General features: G+C 40.0%; 1 protein-coding gene across 1 annotated transcript in view; it reads right to left on the reverse strand.

Moving 5' to 3' along the window:
- Nucleotides 1-18,346, reverse strand: part of ALK (ALK receptor tyrosine kinase) — a 221,736-nt gene that overhangs the window by 200,933 nt on the left and 2,457 nt on the right. The window contains exon 2 of the mRNA XM_041489383.1: nt 9,373-9,537. Coding sequence (XP_041345317.1) covers nt 9,373-9,537 — 165 coding nt within the window. The remainder of the gene's footprint in view (nt 1-9,372; nt 9,538-18,346) is intronic.

Below are 18,346 nucleotides of genomic sequence, written 5' to 3' on the forward strand. Positions count from 1 at the left end.
ACAGAAAGGAAGTGCTGCTCAGCACAGGAACAGGGTCTAGGACTGGAGGTCCCAAATCAACAAGGAGCTACTGTGGTATGTTCCCCAGCAGAGTTACAACAGAACATGGAGGGCCGTGTTCTATTGCTTCCCTCAGCTCACAGCCTGTCTAAAAAGTGGGAGAACAACTGGGGAAGTCCAGCCATCAGTTTTGTTCCCTCTCCTGCTCTCCCAGTATGGCTGTTTCCATCTTCATGCATTATACCATCTGTTTAATCACTGTGCTCTCAAAACAAGCAAGCAAAGAAAACAGATGAAACTTCAGGGATAGCTTCTAGCTCATAATTGAAAGGATGATTATTCATTAGAATCTAGGCAAGTTGCTTGGGGCTGCCAAAAGAGGCATTGCATGGTATTATGAAATTTATTTTTTAAAGATAGAAAACAGAATTCTCATTCAATATCTTGTCTAACTCTGCAACCTTCTTCGGTTATTTTGAGTGGGATAAAATAAGGATGTTGAGTTCAAGCTACTGTATGAGAAAACAACTAAGTTCAGAGGCCCCACCTCCTCAAGGGAGTAAACAAAAGGCTACCTCAAGGCAAAGGTAAACAAAACTACTTTGATGAGTTTTAATATTAACAATTTCTGTAAGGTTTAACCGCTGAAAGCACACCTAGGGGAATATTTCTTGCAACACCTCTGAATTAGTACACACAATTGGGAGAAAAATGAGATATTACAAAAGCATTGGTATCAACACTTCCTTTACAGAATAACATCTAAACAACTTGAAATAAATAAGAAAATCAAGGACAGAAATATTTTTAAAAAAATCAATCATCTCTTTACCCAAATTTACCAAAATGGTTAAACTGTACTTGTGTTTAGCTTCATCCAGGCAAAGATCCTGACTGAATAATGATATTTTCTCTACCACCATTCTAAATTAACAATTTCTTATCTCTGATTAATTAGCTGGACTTTGCTCTTGGCAAGAGTCACAGCAATAAAACCTCTTAGCTTTTAAAGTTCTGTGACTCTCTTTCAATGTATTCACCCAAGCATAGGTGTGTAAGATATGTGCTGTAATACAACAGACTATCATCGAGGAGAAGAAAAACAGCAAAAATACTTCAGTTCTTGTCAGTTTGATGATATTTCTAAAAGAATCTCACAGAAGAGCTGTGTAGAAAATCCCACATGATAATATCTATTCATTACCAGTGGAGCAAGCCAACTTCATGAAGAAAACACTGGGGACCAACAGGCCCCAACAATTGTTAGCGGTGGTTAAAGGTGCAAGGGAAACACGTTTGGCACAGCAGGAACACAACTCACCTTGGGCTACTGATTTAACCACACTGGGCTTTAGTTTCTCTCTGACAACAGGGAGAAACCTTTTTCCAAACTCTTCAAAACCATACAAAGTGCCTTATTTAGTAGAGCATTCTCAGAGCCTCCTAGGCGGGGTGCTGGAGAAGCACGGGTTATCGTAGTATTTGGCAATGGATGTAGTCAGACCACGCTTGGTAAGGATCGCCAAAATGTAGCCAAGGGTCTGCCAGGCTCTTGCTGATACTTCTTTACCATACACTGTATTTTTGTGTACAGAGCCATATGTGCGAGCTGTCATTGGCATGGTAAAAAAAATAAACACACGAAATAGAAGAAGCAGGCAGGCTAGAAAGAAATCAAAACTACCGAGTAACTTACTAATCCACTCAAGATTTTTTTTTAATGCAAACATGAGTTTTCCATACTTAAAAGGTTCAGTTTAAAAAAACCCTCTGAACACAATATGTCCATGGACATACACAAGCTTATTGTGATAAAGGACATTGTCCCTACACTACAGAGGGAAAATAATTACATGTGTGTGCTAATCTGGTATTCTTTTCTTATAAAAAGGTCAAACACAGCCAAAAGCAGGACACACTTCCCTCCAGCTGTCCTTTTAATATGCCTCTAATCTTGCCAAGGAGAAACTGTCATTAGGAGTGAGAAAGAGACCATTTTACAACCCATTTATTCTTCATTGTCTCTGCCTTTTCTGGATAAACTTGTTGGAGTACATTAGTCACAGGTATGCAGCAAGCCATTAGAGCATACTAACATCTGATGTAAACTGAAATTAATTTTTCTTCTTCAGCTTGGGGAACAGACTGCTGGATGTTGCATGCAAGTCTTCACTGAATTAAGGAATGAACAAACAAGATTTCTAAAATCAACAAAGCCACGTGCCTCTCCATGGTCTGTATAAATACATACCTACTCTATAAACAAACACACTGTCCTGCAGCCAGACAATCATTTGCCTCTTTAGAGCAGGCTCATTAAAGGGAAATCATTTTGCAATAACAAAGCACAAGTGTAGTCCTATTGAGAAGAGCAAGCTGCAAAATGGAAGGAACACCTGGTCCATTTTTTGTACTGACAGAGCATGAGCTGGAATCTGATCCTTATAAAAAGGCTGTATTTTTCCTTCTCCACAGCCCAGTGGACTCTGGAAGCAAGTTTGGTTTGCATTTAGTGTCTTAATGTTGCATAAATTCATGTGGGTATGTGTTGTAACACTTGATACGCTTATGTTGCCAAATTGAGTCTCAAAATCTAAATCTCATCTAGAACAGCCAGAACTATTTGCTGTAAATAATATTTTTAATTCTAAACCCCCTATGTGTATACAAATAACATGATAGTCATGCCTACAAATCCATAAATCTCTCATTTGCAGTAAGATTGATGAATAATTTTCAGTCTGTGTTACTTCCAAACCCCATTTAATTCTACTGTTTCACTTGTGGTATGTAGCTCATTCTTCAACTCACACACAACAATTATTTCCACTGAGACACTGACTAAATCTTAAAGAAGAAAATAACTAATAGGAAACTGAATCCCACTTGAACTAAATCACAGTACAAAAGTTCACAAATCTTCATGGGATACCTGCAGTTTATCTGAAGGCATATAAATAATAAAACTAGGGTGGCATCATATCATATCTTTTTAAGGACTGTTCAGCCATCTGGATTCAACCAGAATGATCCACATTCTTCTCCAGCATTAGAGAGAGGAATGCAATAAACATTCAGGTCTGCAAGTTTTTTTGTCAAAATTTGTGACAGGTTCAAAAACATTTTTCTTCCAAATAGAAATTCTCCTGAGAAAACAGCTCTTGGTTTGTTGTTTCTTTTTCCAGGCCTAAGGTGTCAAGATCTCAAACTCCAGGTAATGATTTACTAAATAAGAAATACCTCTGATATCTTGTTCAAAAGACACATAAGCTGGATCAATTCTATGAGATCAAGGCATATCCTCAAACCCAAACCAGTATAAGAATTAATGTAAAGGGAAAACTTCTCTGTCTAGTGTGAGCCCAGCTACTCCCCTTACTCTTTATTCTTTCCCCTAGTAAATAGCTATCTTCTAATAGAATTTCCACCCCCCCCCCTTTTTATTTTTGTGGAATTTTAAGTGACACAAGTATTTTTTTTTTAGTTTTACATGAAAAATAACTTATCACCTACTTATTTCTTGCAAGCCCACACTGATTTATACTCCACTGTTTTGCTAATAAAGTGATAATCTGAAACAAAGTATTATGTATTATCTTTTATTATCCACCTCATTCTTCTTAGTCTGAGGAATCACAAATTAAAGTCAACAGCCATTTTATAATCCTGCAGTTCATTATCACCAATTTGCTAATATGCTCAATGCCTCAGCCTTGCTCCATTTCTTTAGTAATAATTACAAAAATTAAAACCACATTAACACAATATGCAGATACTTCTTGTTTTAGAACTTACATAAGAGCTTTTCAACTAATCAGTGGCTGGTTAGGGCACAGTCCTCATTCATCTCCCCCTTCGCCTGCCATCCTTCATGAAAGTTTAATTTACATTTTCCATTAAGAAGTTGTCTCAACCAGAGTTCACATTTGCACAGGGAGGCTTATTACTTTTTTGGTTTTTATTTGGAATGGTGGTCATATCTCCACAACTTATCTCTGCATCTGAAATTTTTATCAAGTAGCTGCATATCTTCCTGGTCCTGAAATCTTGAAATCACAGAAGCAGAAATTCACTCACTTGATCTAGAATCACAAGATTTAAAAGAGAAGCAGACAACTTGCTTGCATAACCATTGTCAGGAGCAGTCAAGAATCTAATCCCTCCCATTTAAAACTGCACTTATGGTTAGAAACAGATAACTCTGAAATTTGAGTCCAGACCTGGACTCAGTTTGCATGCAGCTGTTTTGGGTCCAGCTGCTACTGCTCCTGCCTCCTTAAATTCAAAGGATTAACTTTGTAGTAGTGGTTCTCTCTCTTCCTTGTAGTATTTGACCAGAATGAAGCCCAAATTGTGGTTTCAGATCAGGGACCACAATTATTGCCTGCCAAAGTCCCTGGGTTACACAGCACTGCAGGAAGCTGAGCCAGTGCTTCTCAGGAGGAAGGAAAATACAGCACTGCAATAAGGTAACAGGAGAGGAGAATTCTGAAGAGTCCCACTTGCTGATGGCTCTTAAACCATCCCTGATGGATGCCAAACTCAGCACTGTATCCTAGAGGCCCCCAAAGTACAGAAAACTCTGGGTTTGACTCAAGAGTTGAGTGGCATAGAATTTATGGCTGTTTGACCCATTTCAGATTTATGAGAGAGGCAAATGACTCTTGAGCACAACAAAAACACCCATCCACCCAGCTGAAAGTGCAGCTTCCTTGGTCTACAAACTCCTTCCTTCTAACCACAGACTGGGTTGTCTCACCTGCCTCCTTAGGAAATACTGCTACAGTCACAAGATCTCCAATTCCTCATGTTTCATTACGATAGACTGCAGTGCATTTGCTGGTATAATATATTATGAAGGGTCATGAATAATTAAAAATTAATCACACATGTCAAAATAAATAAATGCAGTCAGTGATGCAGAATGCTTGAATTTTTTATAGCTTCTTTTTGCTTATTCATGAATTAAAAGAAGCCTTGTAATCCACAATGGATTGCCTACTCATTGCAGCACGTACAGGCCCGATTCAGATCCCAACAGTGGAGGTTTTCCTGTCAGCCTTTAGCACATCAGTGGAACTTTAACCTTACATCTCTGACCCTGCAGAATAAGTTAGACTTGGAAATGGGAATAACTCCAGCAGATCTTCAGGGACCTAGCTGGCAGATACATCAGTGGTTCTCTCACTCATTGGTCTGCTTTTAAGACTGAGGGGGAATAGAGGAGAGTGAAGCATTTTAGCACAAATTTAATAAATCAAAACCTTGATAGCCTCCCTAATCTACATTTCTATAGGCAAACAGTCCAGCAGTTATTCCTACCAAATACTCAATATTTTTGCATGGTTTGATAGCATTCCCAAGGCTCGAAAAGAAGAGCAAATAATAGTAAATGTTTAAATAGCAACTTTTCTCTGACACTCTAAATTGCTCTAAGTGTTAACGCATTCCTATTTTTTTTCAAAGGGAACCTAAGCCTGGCTGGGAGGTGAGCCAGAAACACACCACCACACCAACCCTATCAGACCAAAGAGCCATTAAGTTTCAATATTTGGCTCTGAGAACAGACAGCTGGAAACAGAAAATGAAAAAGAATGTATGGACAGGAAGAGCAAACAGTTGTCCCTCACCACTCCTGGACTTCAGGGACTGGTCATATGAGGACTTTCTGGGCCAGAAAAGGTTCTATAGAGAATTTAGTAGCTGTAACTACTTCTCTTCCTTTCACATATCCTGTCAATTTGCACAGCCACAGAAGGTTCCAGCAACAATACCCTGGGAAGAATGTTCCCCAGTTTCACTGTTTGTTAAATACTGAGGGATCTCCTTTAGTTTTGCCTGACATCTAATAATTTTGCTTGATGCTGTTCAATACTGTATTAGAAGAAATATAAAATATTCCTTCTGTAGTCATCCTTTCAGTGCTTTACCTTGGGAGTTTATAAACCTTTATACATATTTTATAAATATTTTATAAATTTCTGATTTCTACGCAACCCTGCATGTATTCCTTTAGATGCTTCTTGCAGGCAGAATAGCCCTAGTCAATTTAAGTGTTCCTAGAAGACAACCATTACGTACTTTATCATCTTTTTTTCTATTCTTTAAAAACTTTCCCAGCTGTACTAAGAGATTTTCAATGCAGGGAATCTAGAACAGAAGGTTGAGTTCCAAATACAGCTGCCCCACACATTTATACTATAGCATACCGTTCCTATTTTCCACTCCCTTCCCAGTAAGCCCCCAAATCACATTTATTTTGTGACTGCAACTGAGGTGATGCTTTCACAGCTCTATTCTTATACTTAAATCAGCTTAAACGACAGTAACCAGCTCAGAATCTGTCTGTATATATGCCAAGCTCTGATTGTGTCTCCCACCACCTCAATTCAAATAACCTGCGCTAAATTTCACCTGCCACTATTAGCTGGTTAAGCATTCCTTTTCAATTCCTTGCAAACCAGACCTTCAATCTTTTACCCTGAATAATTTAATATCAAACTCTGCCACCTCACCATCTATTACTATCCAGAAGATCAATGATTTGTGTGACACTACTGCTGAACACGCCAAGTGAGTGGATTGCTCAGCTGTGACTGCAACCAGATGTTGAGACACCAGGAGTTAGCTCTTCCTCTAGGAGGCTTAATCCATGCTGACTTTTGATTTCTTGACACTGAGCTGTATCATGCTGCTGGGACAGGAGCAAAAATACAGAAATTCTTCCAATGTGTCTCTTTGGGAGATCTACCAATGATTTTCTACTGAACGTTTTACAGAAACTCATGTGAAGCCTAATGAATCATACCAGAGGCATTTGTCTCTATCAATGTCTTGCCATGACTTGATAACCAAGTGACAAGGATGAGCTAAACCATCCCAAAATCTAGTTAAGCTATCTGTTTATCTCCATGCATTACTGTCTGCAAAGGAGATGAAATGAGATTGAGATAATTGCAAGTACAATTTGCAGGAAACAGTGGGGGTTGGAACTACTGTGCTTAATTATTTCAGATTGAAACAGACCACACAACTATCTGTGCCAAACAGCTGTAATTAAAGTGATTTAAAATAGAGAGATGCTAGCTCCAAGTGTTGATTTTCAAATGAGTCTTTATACATGCAAGAGTTACAGTCATCGATGAGTTGCAGACCTACAGCTACACTGGAAAAAAATTACCACTATGTCCAACATGCCTGGTAATTTTAAAAAACAAGCCCACACATACACAAGCAAATAAACCACACAAAATAATCTACACTAATGCCCCACAAATCTAACTGCTCAATCAATTTGACACTGGTTACTTGCCCCTCAGAATAGAAAACAGCAGAACACAAGTTTCATCCTAAATTTCTATATTCCAGATGAGAACCTTCAACCTTTGGGCTTAGAAATAGAATTTTAACACAACAGGCAATTGGAAATCATCAACCAATACCACCTTTGGCTTTGGGCTGCAGGGCCAGCCAATAGTCTCCCTTTCTTCTGCTTTGATAGATATATAAAACTGAGTTAGACAAAGGAATAACTTTACTGGAAAGGATCCAAAAGAATTATACACAGACAACAGGCAGCACCATGGGGTCCTGGCCAGGCTCTTTACCTGGAACAATACATTTACTTCCTTGTGGGTTTTCCCCCCATTCCAGGAAAATGACAGCTATTCTTCTTAAATCAAAACAAGGTTTTAACTCCTAAATTTCAGTGGCAGCCAGCTTGCACTTGAATTTAAGAAAAAGAAGAACAAAACAGAAATTCTGATTTACCTCAAAATTTCCCTCAACTGCACCTTTGTAGAAAGAAATTCAGTCTGTGTGTGGATGTTTACTGATGCGGAAATTAGAAGATATTTGCATGCAGCACAAATGTGGTCCATCTGCTTTACACACGACACACAGATCACACCAAAATGACTTGGTCTGCTGATGAATCAATGGGCCTTAAAAGTTAATTTATAATGGCTGTCTAGGGAAAAGTACTATACTATTGGTATGGATGAGAAAACAGAATATGAATGAAAGCAGCACAGAAAATTTCCTCAATATTTGCCTGAACATAAGAACTGTCACAAACAACCAGACAGCAGCTCTGCAAAGTCAAATTCTGTCTCCAATGCTGGCTCCTAAGAAAAGAATTCTTTCATTTGCAGCCTTTTGCGTAAGAGGCTTCTTGACTCTAAACAGACTATTGAATTAAACATCCAGTGATAAACGTATTCTGCTAGAATTCATCTGATCTTTCTTTAAACTTACACACACTTCTGGCCCCACATTAATTCATGTATTTTATTAGCCCGTTTATTCAGGTAATACATGAAAAATGTCTCAGCTTACTTGTTCTAAACCCAGAGCCCACCAACTTCACAGCTGCTTTCCAACGCTCTTCAATCTGCTTTTTAAAAACCTCTAACCCCTGCCATCAGAGACTGAATAGAGAATCTTCATCTGTTTAGTTTTTCCTACTATGGAAACTGTTCCACAGCCCTTAAAATTTTTGTTGTCATTCCCGACACCACTTTGTTCGCCTGGATAAAGTTTGTAGCTCTACCTCCCCCATTTTCATTTTTGTAGATCCATTCTCATCAACACCATCTTCCAGAGAGAAGTTCCAAGCAGGTGTCACTAACAGCTGAAAGGATGTTAAAAATTTGTCTGCTTTCCTGGGATTAGAAGAGCACAGATATATCTAAAAATCTTTTCAGAACTTACAATCTTAACAAAATATGCTGCTGTTCACAGGTATGATCATAAGCAGGAAAAGTAATTCCAACAAACCACATTTTTTTCCAAAGAAAAAAAAAGTCTGTTGCACTCCCATCTTTTGAGATCTCCTAGCTCTCTTTAGAGACAGGATCTTTTTTGTTATACTAAGGACAAAGCCCATATTTGTTTTCTTACCAAACAGAGAACCTAAGCCCTGGATGGAAGGATATTGCCTAAAATGGTCTGCAAACACACAAGCGGTAAACAGGACTTAGAGCAAAGATAAGGCCAGACTCTTCCAAACACTGAATGACCTTAAACATGGGCACCACAGCAGTTTTCATCCAAATATCAGCCATGGCATGAGCCAGCCCAATTCAAGACTGTATTTAATACTTTGCTTCTGAGACATATGATGGAGCTTGCCTTTAGGTGGAAACAGATCTCTCCTGTGCAGAACAACCCCCTTTTGTTTTCACTTTCTTTTTGCATCAACAGACAGTGAGTAAAGGGATTATAGCTGTCTCCAGCACGTCAGGGGAACATGTTTGTTTGGGCAGGGTTTTGGGTTTTTCTGTTATGGTTATTTTAGGGGGTGGAAGCAAGGGTGTTTTTATTTTAAAACTAACCACTACTGATGGCATTACACAGCTGTATTAATCTTACCTTTGGGTGTGCTCTCAGAGTGATCTCTGTCCGGCCCATCTGGGAGGTTTAGCTGTGAGACTTCCTCTGCATTCAGTCTGACCCAGGCATTGTTGGGGGTTTCCTGATATTTTGAGGTAAAGGAATATTCCAGCTCACAAGGAGATTCAAAGTTGCAGTCAAATACTGGAAAAAGAAAATGGACACAAAACACGCCAGGTTAATTAAATCCAATGTCTTCTGTGCTCAAAGGTAGCTATACATACATGTGCATGCACATTCATTATGTACTTCAGCAAGTTAGGGCTTGATTTTTTTTCCATAATGAGGTAAAAATAAATAGGGAATTCCATAAACAGGCAAAAATGGGCCTGAAATGAGCTGCACAGGGAGGTTCATTTTGGAGGCAGCAGCAAATCAAAAGGAATGCCCAAGAGACAGTAATTCCCCTTCAGGACAGGTCAAAGGGCAGCTCAGGCTAAAGTGGAGAAAGATATCATCTGGATTGAAAGGAAAATAGCTTAGTCGATGGACGAAATGGGACAGAAAGCCAATCTCTTATGGGATGCTGCTTCAAATTCAACCAGGACCATTAGAGTGCAAAGACTCCTCACAGGATTCACACCCATGTTTCACCTCAGTGAGCCCAGGTCTCTACAAAGAGACTCATCTGTCCTGGGCATTTGGAATGTGCTGGAAGCCATAGGAACTGTACTCCAGGAGGTGACATTCTGACCCCCAGGGTCTGAAACTCTTTCCTGAGACAACAGAAGTAGCAAAAAACCTGACTGCTGCTGCAGAACTTAAGCCGCCAGGCAGCACAGCCAGCAACTGCCTCCAACAGAGATCTCTTTTTGAGATGTTTCTCTAAAGAAACCCATCATAACTGTGATTCACTTCCCAGTGTCCAGTTTACCATCACACCATAGTTCAAGTTGCTTAACACAACCTGCAAGGATTTTACTTTTAATTGTCAAGATCATTAAATTTTCTGGAATGCCCAGTATACATTTGCTTTTGTCACCACAGTCAGCACTCAACACAATATTCAGTAAGAAAAAGAAATGGTTTTAGAACTAACTTAGTGTTTCTGACAAGGCTAGATCCATTTGAAAAAGCCAAAGAAAAAAATTCAGCTGCTCCTTGGAGTATTCTGCACTGTCCTTCTGTTTTACTGTACTATGCAGGTGAAACAAATAATCTGAACCGACACTAGTGAAATTAACTGATTTTTTAAAACTTCAATTACATTCTCTGTTAAACATTTAATTTCTTCTTTGTGGGCACAGATTTATGTAGTTCAGCCTATTCTCCTGGTGATAAAATATTTTCTAATCTGAAGGTTAATACTGTTGCCCTCTTGCTATACTTTTCCCAGCTAATTTCCCTTTTAACAGCAAGCTGGAAGGAACAGAGTCTTTTTTCCAGTTTATATTTGATTTTCTTAACCAAGTGCTTTATCATTCACTCAGCATTTTAAATACTTCACAACACCAGGGAAACCATATAACATAAGGAGTCCATTTACAGCACAAGCAGCAGTAACAAGGATTACACACATTTCCTTAAATCTGAATGCACAGGCCCTTACTCTCCTCAGGCCCCTAAATTACCAATATAAATTTGATGATACATGAAACACACTTCAATTTAGGCAAAGGAGAGCTGTGGATATATTCATGCGGTTTACTACTGCAATATCATATCCAAACCTCCGACCACTTATTTCTAGTCCCTTAGATGGTCTTAAAAAACAAACAAACAGAAAAAAAAAACACCAAAAACAAACCCACAAAGCAAAAACCAAACCAAATATTTTTTTTAACTGAAGTGTTAAGAGTTTGTTAAACTTTTGCACTTAATCTCAGATGGACGAAAGAGCAACCAAACACTGAACTATAGTTTACAGAACATATATTATCTTTACTAGTCACAAGGAACACCTTGAGCAGTGTGTGTTTTAAGGCACTGTCAAAAAAAATATGGAGGGGAGAAACACAGCTCATACAAGGATTTTTTTGACGGAACTCACTGAATGACAAATGGAAAGCCTAGGCCAAGGACCACACATGGCAAAACCAATCAGTTCAAATCAACTATTTCATTCTTTGTGCACTTCTCTTCCTGATCAATCTCATATTTTCTTCAGCTTTCCAGCAGTTGCTGCTTCCTTCCCCTCCTCTTGTGCCCAGCTGCTGGCAACAGAAGCCTTTGTGCTCTCTAACCCTCTTGACCCAAGCAGAGAGGCCCTTCCTGGATATCCAAAGGCACTCTCATTCTCCTCTCCAGCCCCCCTGACTGTCCGATTGTGGTGCCACAAGCACACAATGGCCAGCTCTGCTCCCCACTTTGCTCTCACTTGCCAGAATCCCCATCTCAAAAGAGAGCTATCAATCAGTTGTGGAGCCCTTAACACAGCAGGCCTCTGACCTGCAACTGGTACAACTTAATTGGGCTAAGTGATTAAATACCAGGCACTGCTCATAGCCAGTGCTATGACCCCTGCAGACAGCTAAAGTCTTTGCCTGGAGCAGGGAAAGTAAAGGAAGAAAAGGCAAGCAGCAGTGCCATTTCCTTCCCTTGCAATGAAAGGTCTGCAGAGAGTGGGCATGGTCTAACATGCCTGCTGTGGTCACACTGAATGTCCTTCACAGGTTGTTTCTTGGAAAAGACAGAGACTCTTTGGCTCACACATCCCACAGTGTCTCTGATTCAGTGGAAACACACCTGCAACTTTTACATTATTCAATAATCCCCTCCCATCACCAGAATATCAGTGTTTTTTACAAGCTCTTATTTAAAATAGTCCTGTATCAGACACAAATTTCAGGGCTATTATCCTATTCAGCACAAAGAAATGATGACAAAGAAATACTATCTGATGCAACACAGAAAAATCTATGCAAACAGCATCCAGTCTTCCAAGGCTAACATTAACTTCCTACCCTAGGGCTTTCCTTCTTCCACAATGTCCTTCACTATCGACAATGTAATATACCTCATAAAAAAAGAATTATATAATTTTTTTTCACCGAGAAGCTGGTCTTGGTGTTTTAGCTATTACAAGATCACATAAGCCACACTTGCAAATACAAAACCCGCATAATACTTGAATTGCTGCCACAAATCACCTGCCATTTTTTACACCTCTGCATAAAAAAAATAGTGTTTTTCTTTCCTTTTTCACTTTTGTCTTAACATTTAAAGGCTACACCAAGTTTATTGTTTCTTTGCCCAGTTAAGCACAGAAAGCAGTAGCCATGTGCCTTTGGAAGCTGGATAAAGGCCATTCTGCCTCTTTTTTTTAACTAAATAACAACACTGCAGGAAAGGCAATTAAAATTAACACAACCTCCAGTGGTTATTTTTTTAAACCCACTATCAATATAAGTTGACTAGGTACAGAGATTTTGGACTTGAATACTGTGCCTAGTCAGTAAAGTAGGGGGATTTTTTGTGACTTCTGATGATTTTCTAAAAGAGATGTCACAGAGTACAAGTACAAGCATTTATGTCAGAGTTATATTGACACTACAGATCATAAATGCTCTACAGGAGTTTAAGTTGCACACAGAAAAAAAAAAAAGGAAAAAAAAAAAAGCAAAGTCTCTTCTTCAATAATGAATTTTAAAAGCCCCAAAACAGAACAAGCAACTCTTTGTCCAACAATCTCTTTTATCTGCAACTGCCGGGTGTGAGCGAGGCAGAACAGATAATTTATTAGAAGTCTATTTCATCATCATCACGCCTTTAAAGAAGAAACAAAAGTGATGCTTATAATCAAAATAAGATAAAAACCTGTTTAAGAAATGCTGTAGATATAAATCAGTTCAGCTTTTGGTATGTAAAAAGATACAGAATATTAACCACAGACTGAAAAGCCAATTAAGCTACTATTCAATTAAAAAGACACTGGAATCTGTGTATGTCTGATTATGTTAGAGTCTTGTGAGTGTTTCAATTTATTTATTTTTTATCAACATACCTAACAACAATAATTTATGCAGATATAACTAAAATATCTGCCAACCACATCTGTTTTAATTAAACTGATTAGAGTTTTCTAATAAACAAGTGCTTTAAAATAGTACTATAAGTAATACACCAAAGCACAGTAATTAGTGGGAAGTATTCTTTTACATTGCAGCAGGTCAGATTATGGATCATTCATTTTTGGGCCATCTTGGATCATTTGTTTAACCACACACCACAGAAACATACCTTATTTAGAACAAAAATAGCCTAATATTAAGAGATAGATTTGAAAAGCCTGTTCTTGCTAAGAAACTACTCTGATTATCTTTTCTTCAGCTGCCCAACAAAAGATTAGGTTTATTTGGTCTAAACCACATCTCCTTTCAAACATAAAAATCTTACTAGCAGGTAGTTTCCTCTTAGACTGCTCCTTTCTAGTTCTACAGGTGTCTGACTTTAAAAGGTCCTTTTCCCTCCTGGTCTGCTGACTCTTACAAATCACTCCTCCCCAGTTACTCTCAGCTGGGCACACTTTTGGAAGGGTGTGGTTGCTTTCTCATCGCTCCAGCACAGCCAAGGGAGCAGGGAGAGGTTCTCTGTTCTCAGCAGGACCAGCTCAGTGAGGGACACGCTCACTGGCACCTCATCAGCTTGCACATGACTAATTCCTACTCCATCTACAGCCAAATGCACAATGTAAAGGTCACTCACACCGATCAAGTCAGGACCACAATCTCCCTCAAGAACTCCTTCAGCAGCAACAATCGCAGCAGCAGTGTAGAAACAGATAAAATATTCTTGCACAGGATGTGTTTTTTCAATACAAATATTGACAGATACTCCTTGTGGAGGAGACATAATTTAAATTGTGTAGTAGAGATCTGCTCTGCTGAGTGAGCTTTGAGACCTCCATCAATACCCACTAACCTCTATTTTACTCATGTTATAAGGCCTATAAGCTTTTAATTTATGACAGGGAAATGACAAATTGATTTTCCAGTTATTAATCCTAGTGACAGAGCCAGTTCCTAAAGCCTTCCCATTCCCTCTGAGTACAAAAGGGCACAGGGCATTCAATCTAAGGGTTTCAATTGCCTCATCAGGCCTTTCTGAACTTGTATTCGCCAAACCAAGGTGCACATGTGGGGTGCCACAAAGAAGCCTGCAGGGATAAGTATTTCTCCCTGAAAATAGAACATAAATAGGAGGCACTGTACTCTCTGGCTGTCAGCTCACCTGCCTGATGGACATCCAGGAGGACCCAAATACAGGCCAGGTCCCTGGAAGTGAGAATTTCTTACTGGCACAAAGAGGAGATGAAACTTCTTGCAATGAATTCCTGGTGCTGTATTTTAGCTTCACAACTGGAGGCACAGCAGCAATTTAAAATAAGGGAATCTACCACAGGATGGAAAGGGCACAGCAGAAAAGCCCAAAGGAAAAGGGAGAAGGTATTGGCAGTCACACAAATTCAAGTGCAAAAACAATTGCGGGGCTTAACTGCCTTGTTCCTGCTGAGCAAGCAAGTCTGAAGAGACAATTTCACCTATTTCCTTCCATTGTCTAGCCCTGAGAAAGGGCAAACTGCACATCTTAAGGGATGCTTATGTCACACATGCCCTGCCAGGCACCCTGGGTCTTGCTACCCTTAGCAAACGCCTGTGCCAACAATCACTGCCTGCTCCTGGGGCTGACAAACATGAGAGCAGCAGCATGGCCTGACAGGGGATGTGGGGACCTGGGGAGGCACTCGAGGAGCCCCACATTCAGCACAGCTTTGGGGTCCATACCACCTGATGAACCTCAGCCACCTGCAAGTGCAGCAGTGAGATAGCTGGGCACCACGCCAGCTCCTCTCCCTGCCCTGAGACACGGCCTGTGCTCACCAGGGACCTCCTTTTAATTTCAAGCTGCTTAGCACAAGTTCGCTTATCGCTCTCTGCGTCCTTCCTCCGCGCCAGCAGCTCTCTGAGCACGATGCCCTGACCTTGACATTGCTGACAGGGCTGCTGCTGTACCCTCTCAGGGCTTCAAGGGCTCCTCAGAGCTTGCTGCCTGCAAGGAAGAGCTCAGTGGGGCCAGGTTCTCCCCAGCACCCAGGAGTGGAGGCCGTCGGGCAGGGCCAAGCCTGGTAGTGCCAGCACCCCTCATCCCTTCAATGCCCACCTTGAAGGAAAACCACTCAGGTTTCCTTTGGAAGAGGTTTTACGGTTAGACTGAATTCTGAAGAAAAAGTTTTAGAGGAGCAACACCCCGGGGAATATCCCAGCAATATCCTGGGAAGGGTGCTTGGGCCTGGATGCCCAGCACAGAGAAAGCTGCCTGCCTCCCTGTGGAGCCCAGAGCTCTCCTCATGCCAGATGCATTTAATAATGAATCCTCTGGGGAGTGAGCCACGATGGATGGGCCACTGCTTAGAGAAAACAGCAATAATGCAGCTATTCATTTATTTGTTAAGAGAATCGTAAAAATGACAGCATCTACTTTATATCCACCCAACCCCTCAGCGTGCACCGGGGACTGAATCACCAAAATCTCTGACAGCTGTTTTGTTCAGTGAAAATCAAACTACAAAGAAAGGGCCAGGACTCCTTCATCAATCAATTATAAGCACAGTCTTTCAAGACAGCTACAGAGAGAGGTGTGAGGAAGGGGTGTTGGGAGAACGACTAGCAACAGCTCTCGTTTTCATTCCTCCTGTTCCAAGAAGTGTCAGAGCTCATTCTCCACACAAGAAATATTTGTCCACCAGGTCTCCCATGCATGTAGCAAAAAAACAATACATGAAAGTGCATTTCTAGTGCCAGTTCTGGCCAAAAAAAAATGAAGTACTGACTAACAGCAGTTGTTAGAAAACATGCTCCAGTTGGCACAAAACAGTAGTTGGATGAACTGTCATATTTTGTCAATTCATATGAGGAACCTCTTGCATGAATTTCAAAAGACCTCTAGAGAAAATGAATACTTGAGAGACAGGGAGAAAAGACATTTGTTGTCTTAATGTGTGTTATTTTATTATTGAAAAATGTTGAGCTGTCATAGACATATTAACTGCAGATGAAAGATGATATAAGGAAAAGAAAGTTAAAATTTCTCCCTAATAAGATTTTTTCTTCCGTCTTGCTTAACACAGCCTTCAGTTTAACTAGGCAGATGCTGTGCTTCCTGACTTTCCTCCTTTTGGATTTCAGCACCACTGCACATAGCCAAAATACCATCTAATTGTTAAACAAAAATTCCTGCAAATGTGTACAGGGTCACAGCATCTGCTATTTTATATGGAGCAATTCTGTTAATGTGGTGTGAGTAACTGCTGTTAATTGAAGACTTGCCCCATTCCATTCATAATGCTGTTTTCAAACCACCATAGAATACTTGTAAGATTGCAAAAAGGATGTGTTTGAATTAAGATGATCCATCACTTTCCCAGTATCTTTACTAAGAAATCATTGATTTGGTTTTCCTCTGGGATGAAGCAGCATTCTCCTTGTTCCCCTCCTGACTTAATCTCACCTCTGAGCAGGATGTTGCTGTAACAATCAGTTTGTATCCATACATCTCACTATGCCACCGAGAGCCAAGAAGCACAACAGCTTTATCATTCTGAAGATGTCAGTAGTAGTCTGATTTGTTGTAGAATTATGAAACAAGTAGTCATGGGATGCTAACTGCAACATGAATTCATTTGGCTGGTGCCCTTTTTCTCTCCATCTTCCCTCCTCCATGTTCAGACTCACTGAGTTTTGTGGCAGCAGTGTCTATCTGCTACCCAACTGACATGAATGAAATGGTGCTTATGACCTACCAGGGAAAAAAATTAATCATCTGACACCTTGCTGAGCAACTGCCATGCCACTGAGCATCAAATACATAGCAAGAATGACCCCAAATTATCCCACAGTAAAATTAGTCCAATGCATTTTTATTTTTTTAAGTCAGCAAACCAAATTCAGGAAATTAGGAACACATCACAGACGACATTCCATTAGAAAGTGTTAAAAAAACCCCAACAACCCTGTCAAATTAGTTTTCTGAAGATATAGAGCTGAGTGAAATTATTAATAAGTTGTTAATAGAGGCCATCCTGTGGATGTGGATCCTGTTAGGCTTTTAGTACCTATTAAATCAAAGCTGTGAATAATTATGCATTCTTGTAGGTGTGTGTTCCTCCTCTGCTGAACTCACCTTTTCTAGATGTTTTTAAGCACAATAGTGACTAGGCAGCCAAATTTGCTCTCATCCTGAGTTTTAGTCCCAGTTGATTTTGCCATCGAAACACCACTATTTGCTAAATTTTAGGGGGGCACAAAAAAAAAAAAAAAAAAAAATCTGTAAACTATATAACCTGAGAGAGGTATTTCAGTACTCTGCCTAGTGCTGGTTCAGAGCAGCCAAGGAGTTCAGCTGCTACTGGACAATGTGGCAAAGAGACACAAAGCCAGCACAATAATATAAGAACAGTTAAAAAGAAAAAGCCAACTCCAGCAGTCCAGCATGGCAACCTTAGGCCTGTTAGTTGCATGAAATGTGTTCTTCTTTCAATGCAGAGTTTAGGTGGGTTGAATTGCATTTGAGTTTTGCTCCAATCAACAGCTCTTTCCACAATTGCCACCACACCCTGCCAGGATCATGCTCCAGGTGCAGGGCTGTTGGCTGGCCCAGGGACATGGAGAGGATGGGGCAGAGAGGGATGTGTTAACTGCATGAAGGTCCGGAGGGGCAGCTGTCATCTGGAACCCCTATTACACAAGCTTATAAGATTTTATGTAGTGGACAATTGATTTCTTATAGAATACCTGTACAGAAGAGAAAATTAACATTCAACCAGCCAGGACAAGAAATGAAATATGTGGCTGGGTGCAGTTAATCATGTAAGCCCCAGGACAGAGATCCATCAGATCTGCAAATGGGAGATTAATACGCTACCATAAGTCCACATATGCCAAATGCATTAAAATTTGTTCTAGCCACAGGAAACAGTCTGAGTATACCTCGTGAGAACAAAAAGATATAAAAAATT

The sequence above is a fragment of the Pyrgilauda ruficollis genome, unplaced genomic scaffold, assembly GCF_017590135.1.
Source record: "Pyrgilauda ruficollis isolate IOZ18807 unplaced genomic scaffold, ASM1759013v1 scaffold93, whole genome shotgun sequence".
In the NCBI taxonomy this organism is placed as follows: Eukaryota; Metazoa; Chordata; class Aves; order Passeriformes; family Passeridae; genus Pyrgilauda; species Pyrgilauda ruficollis.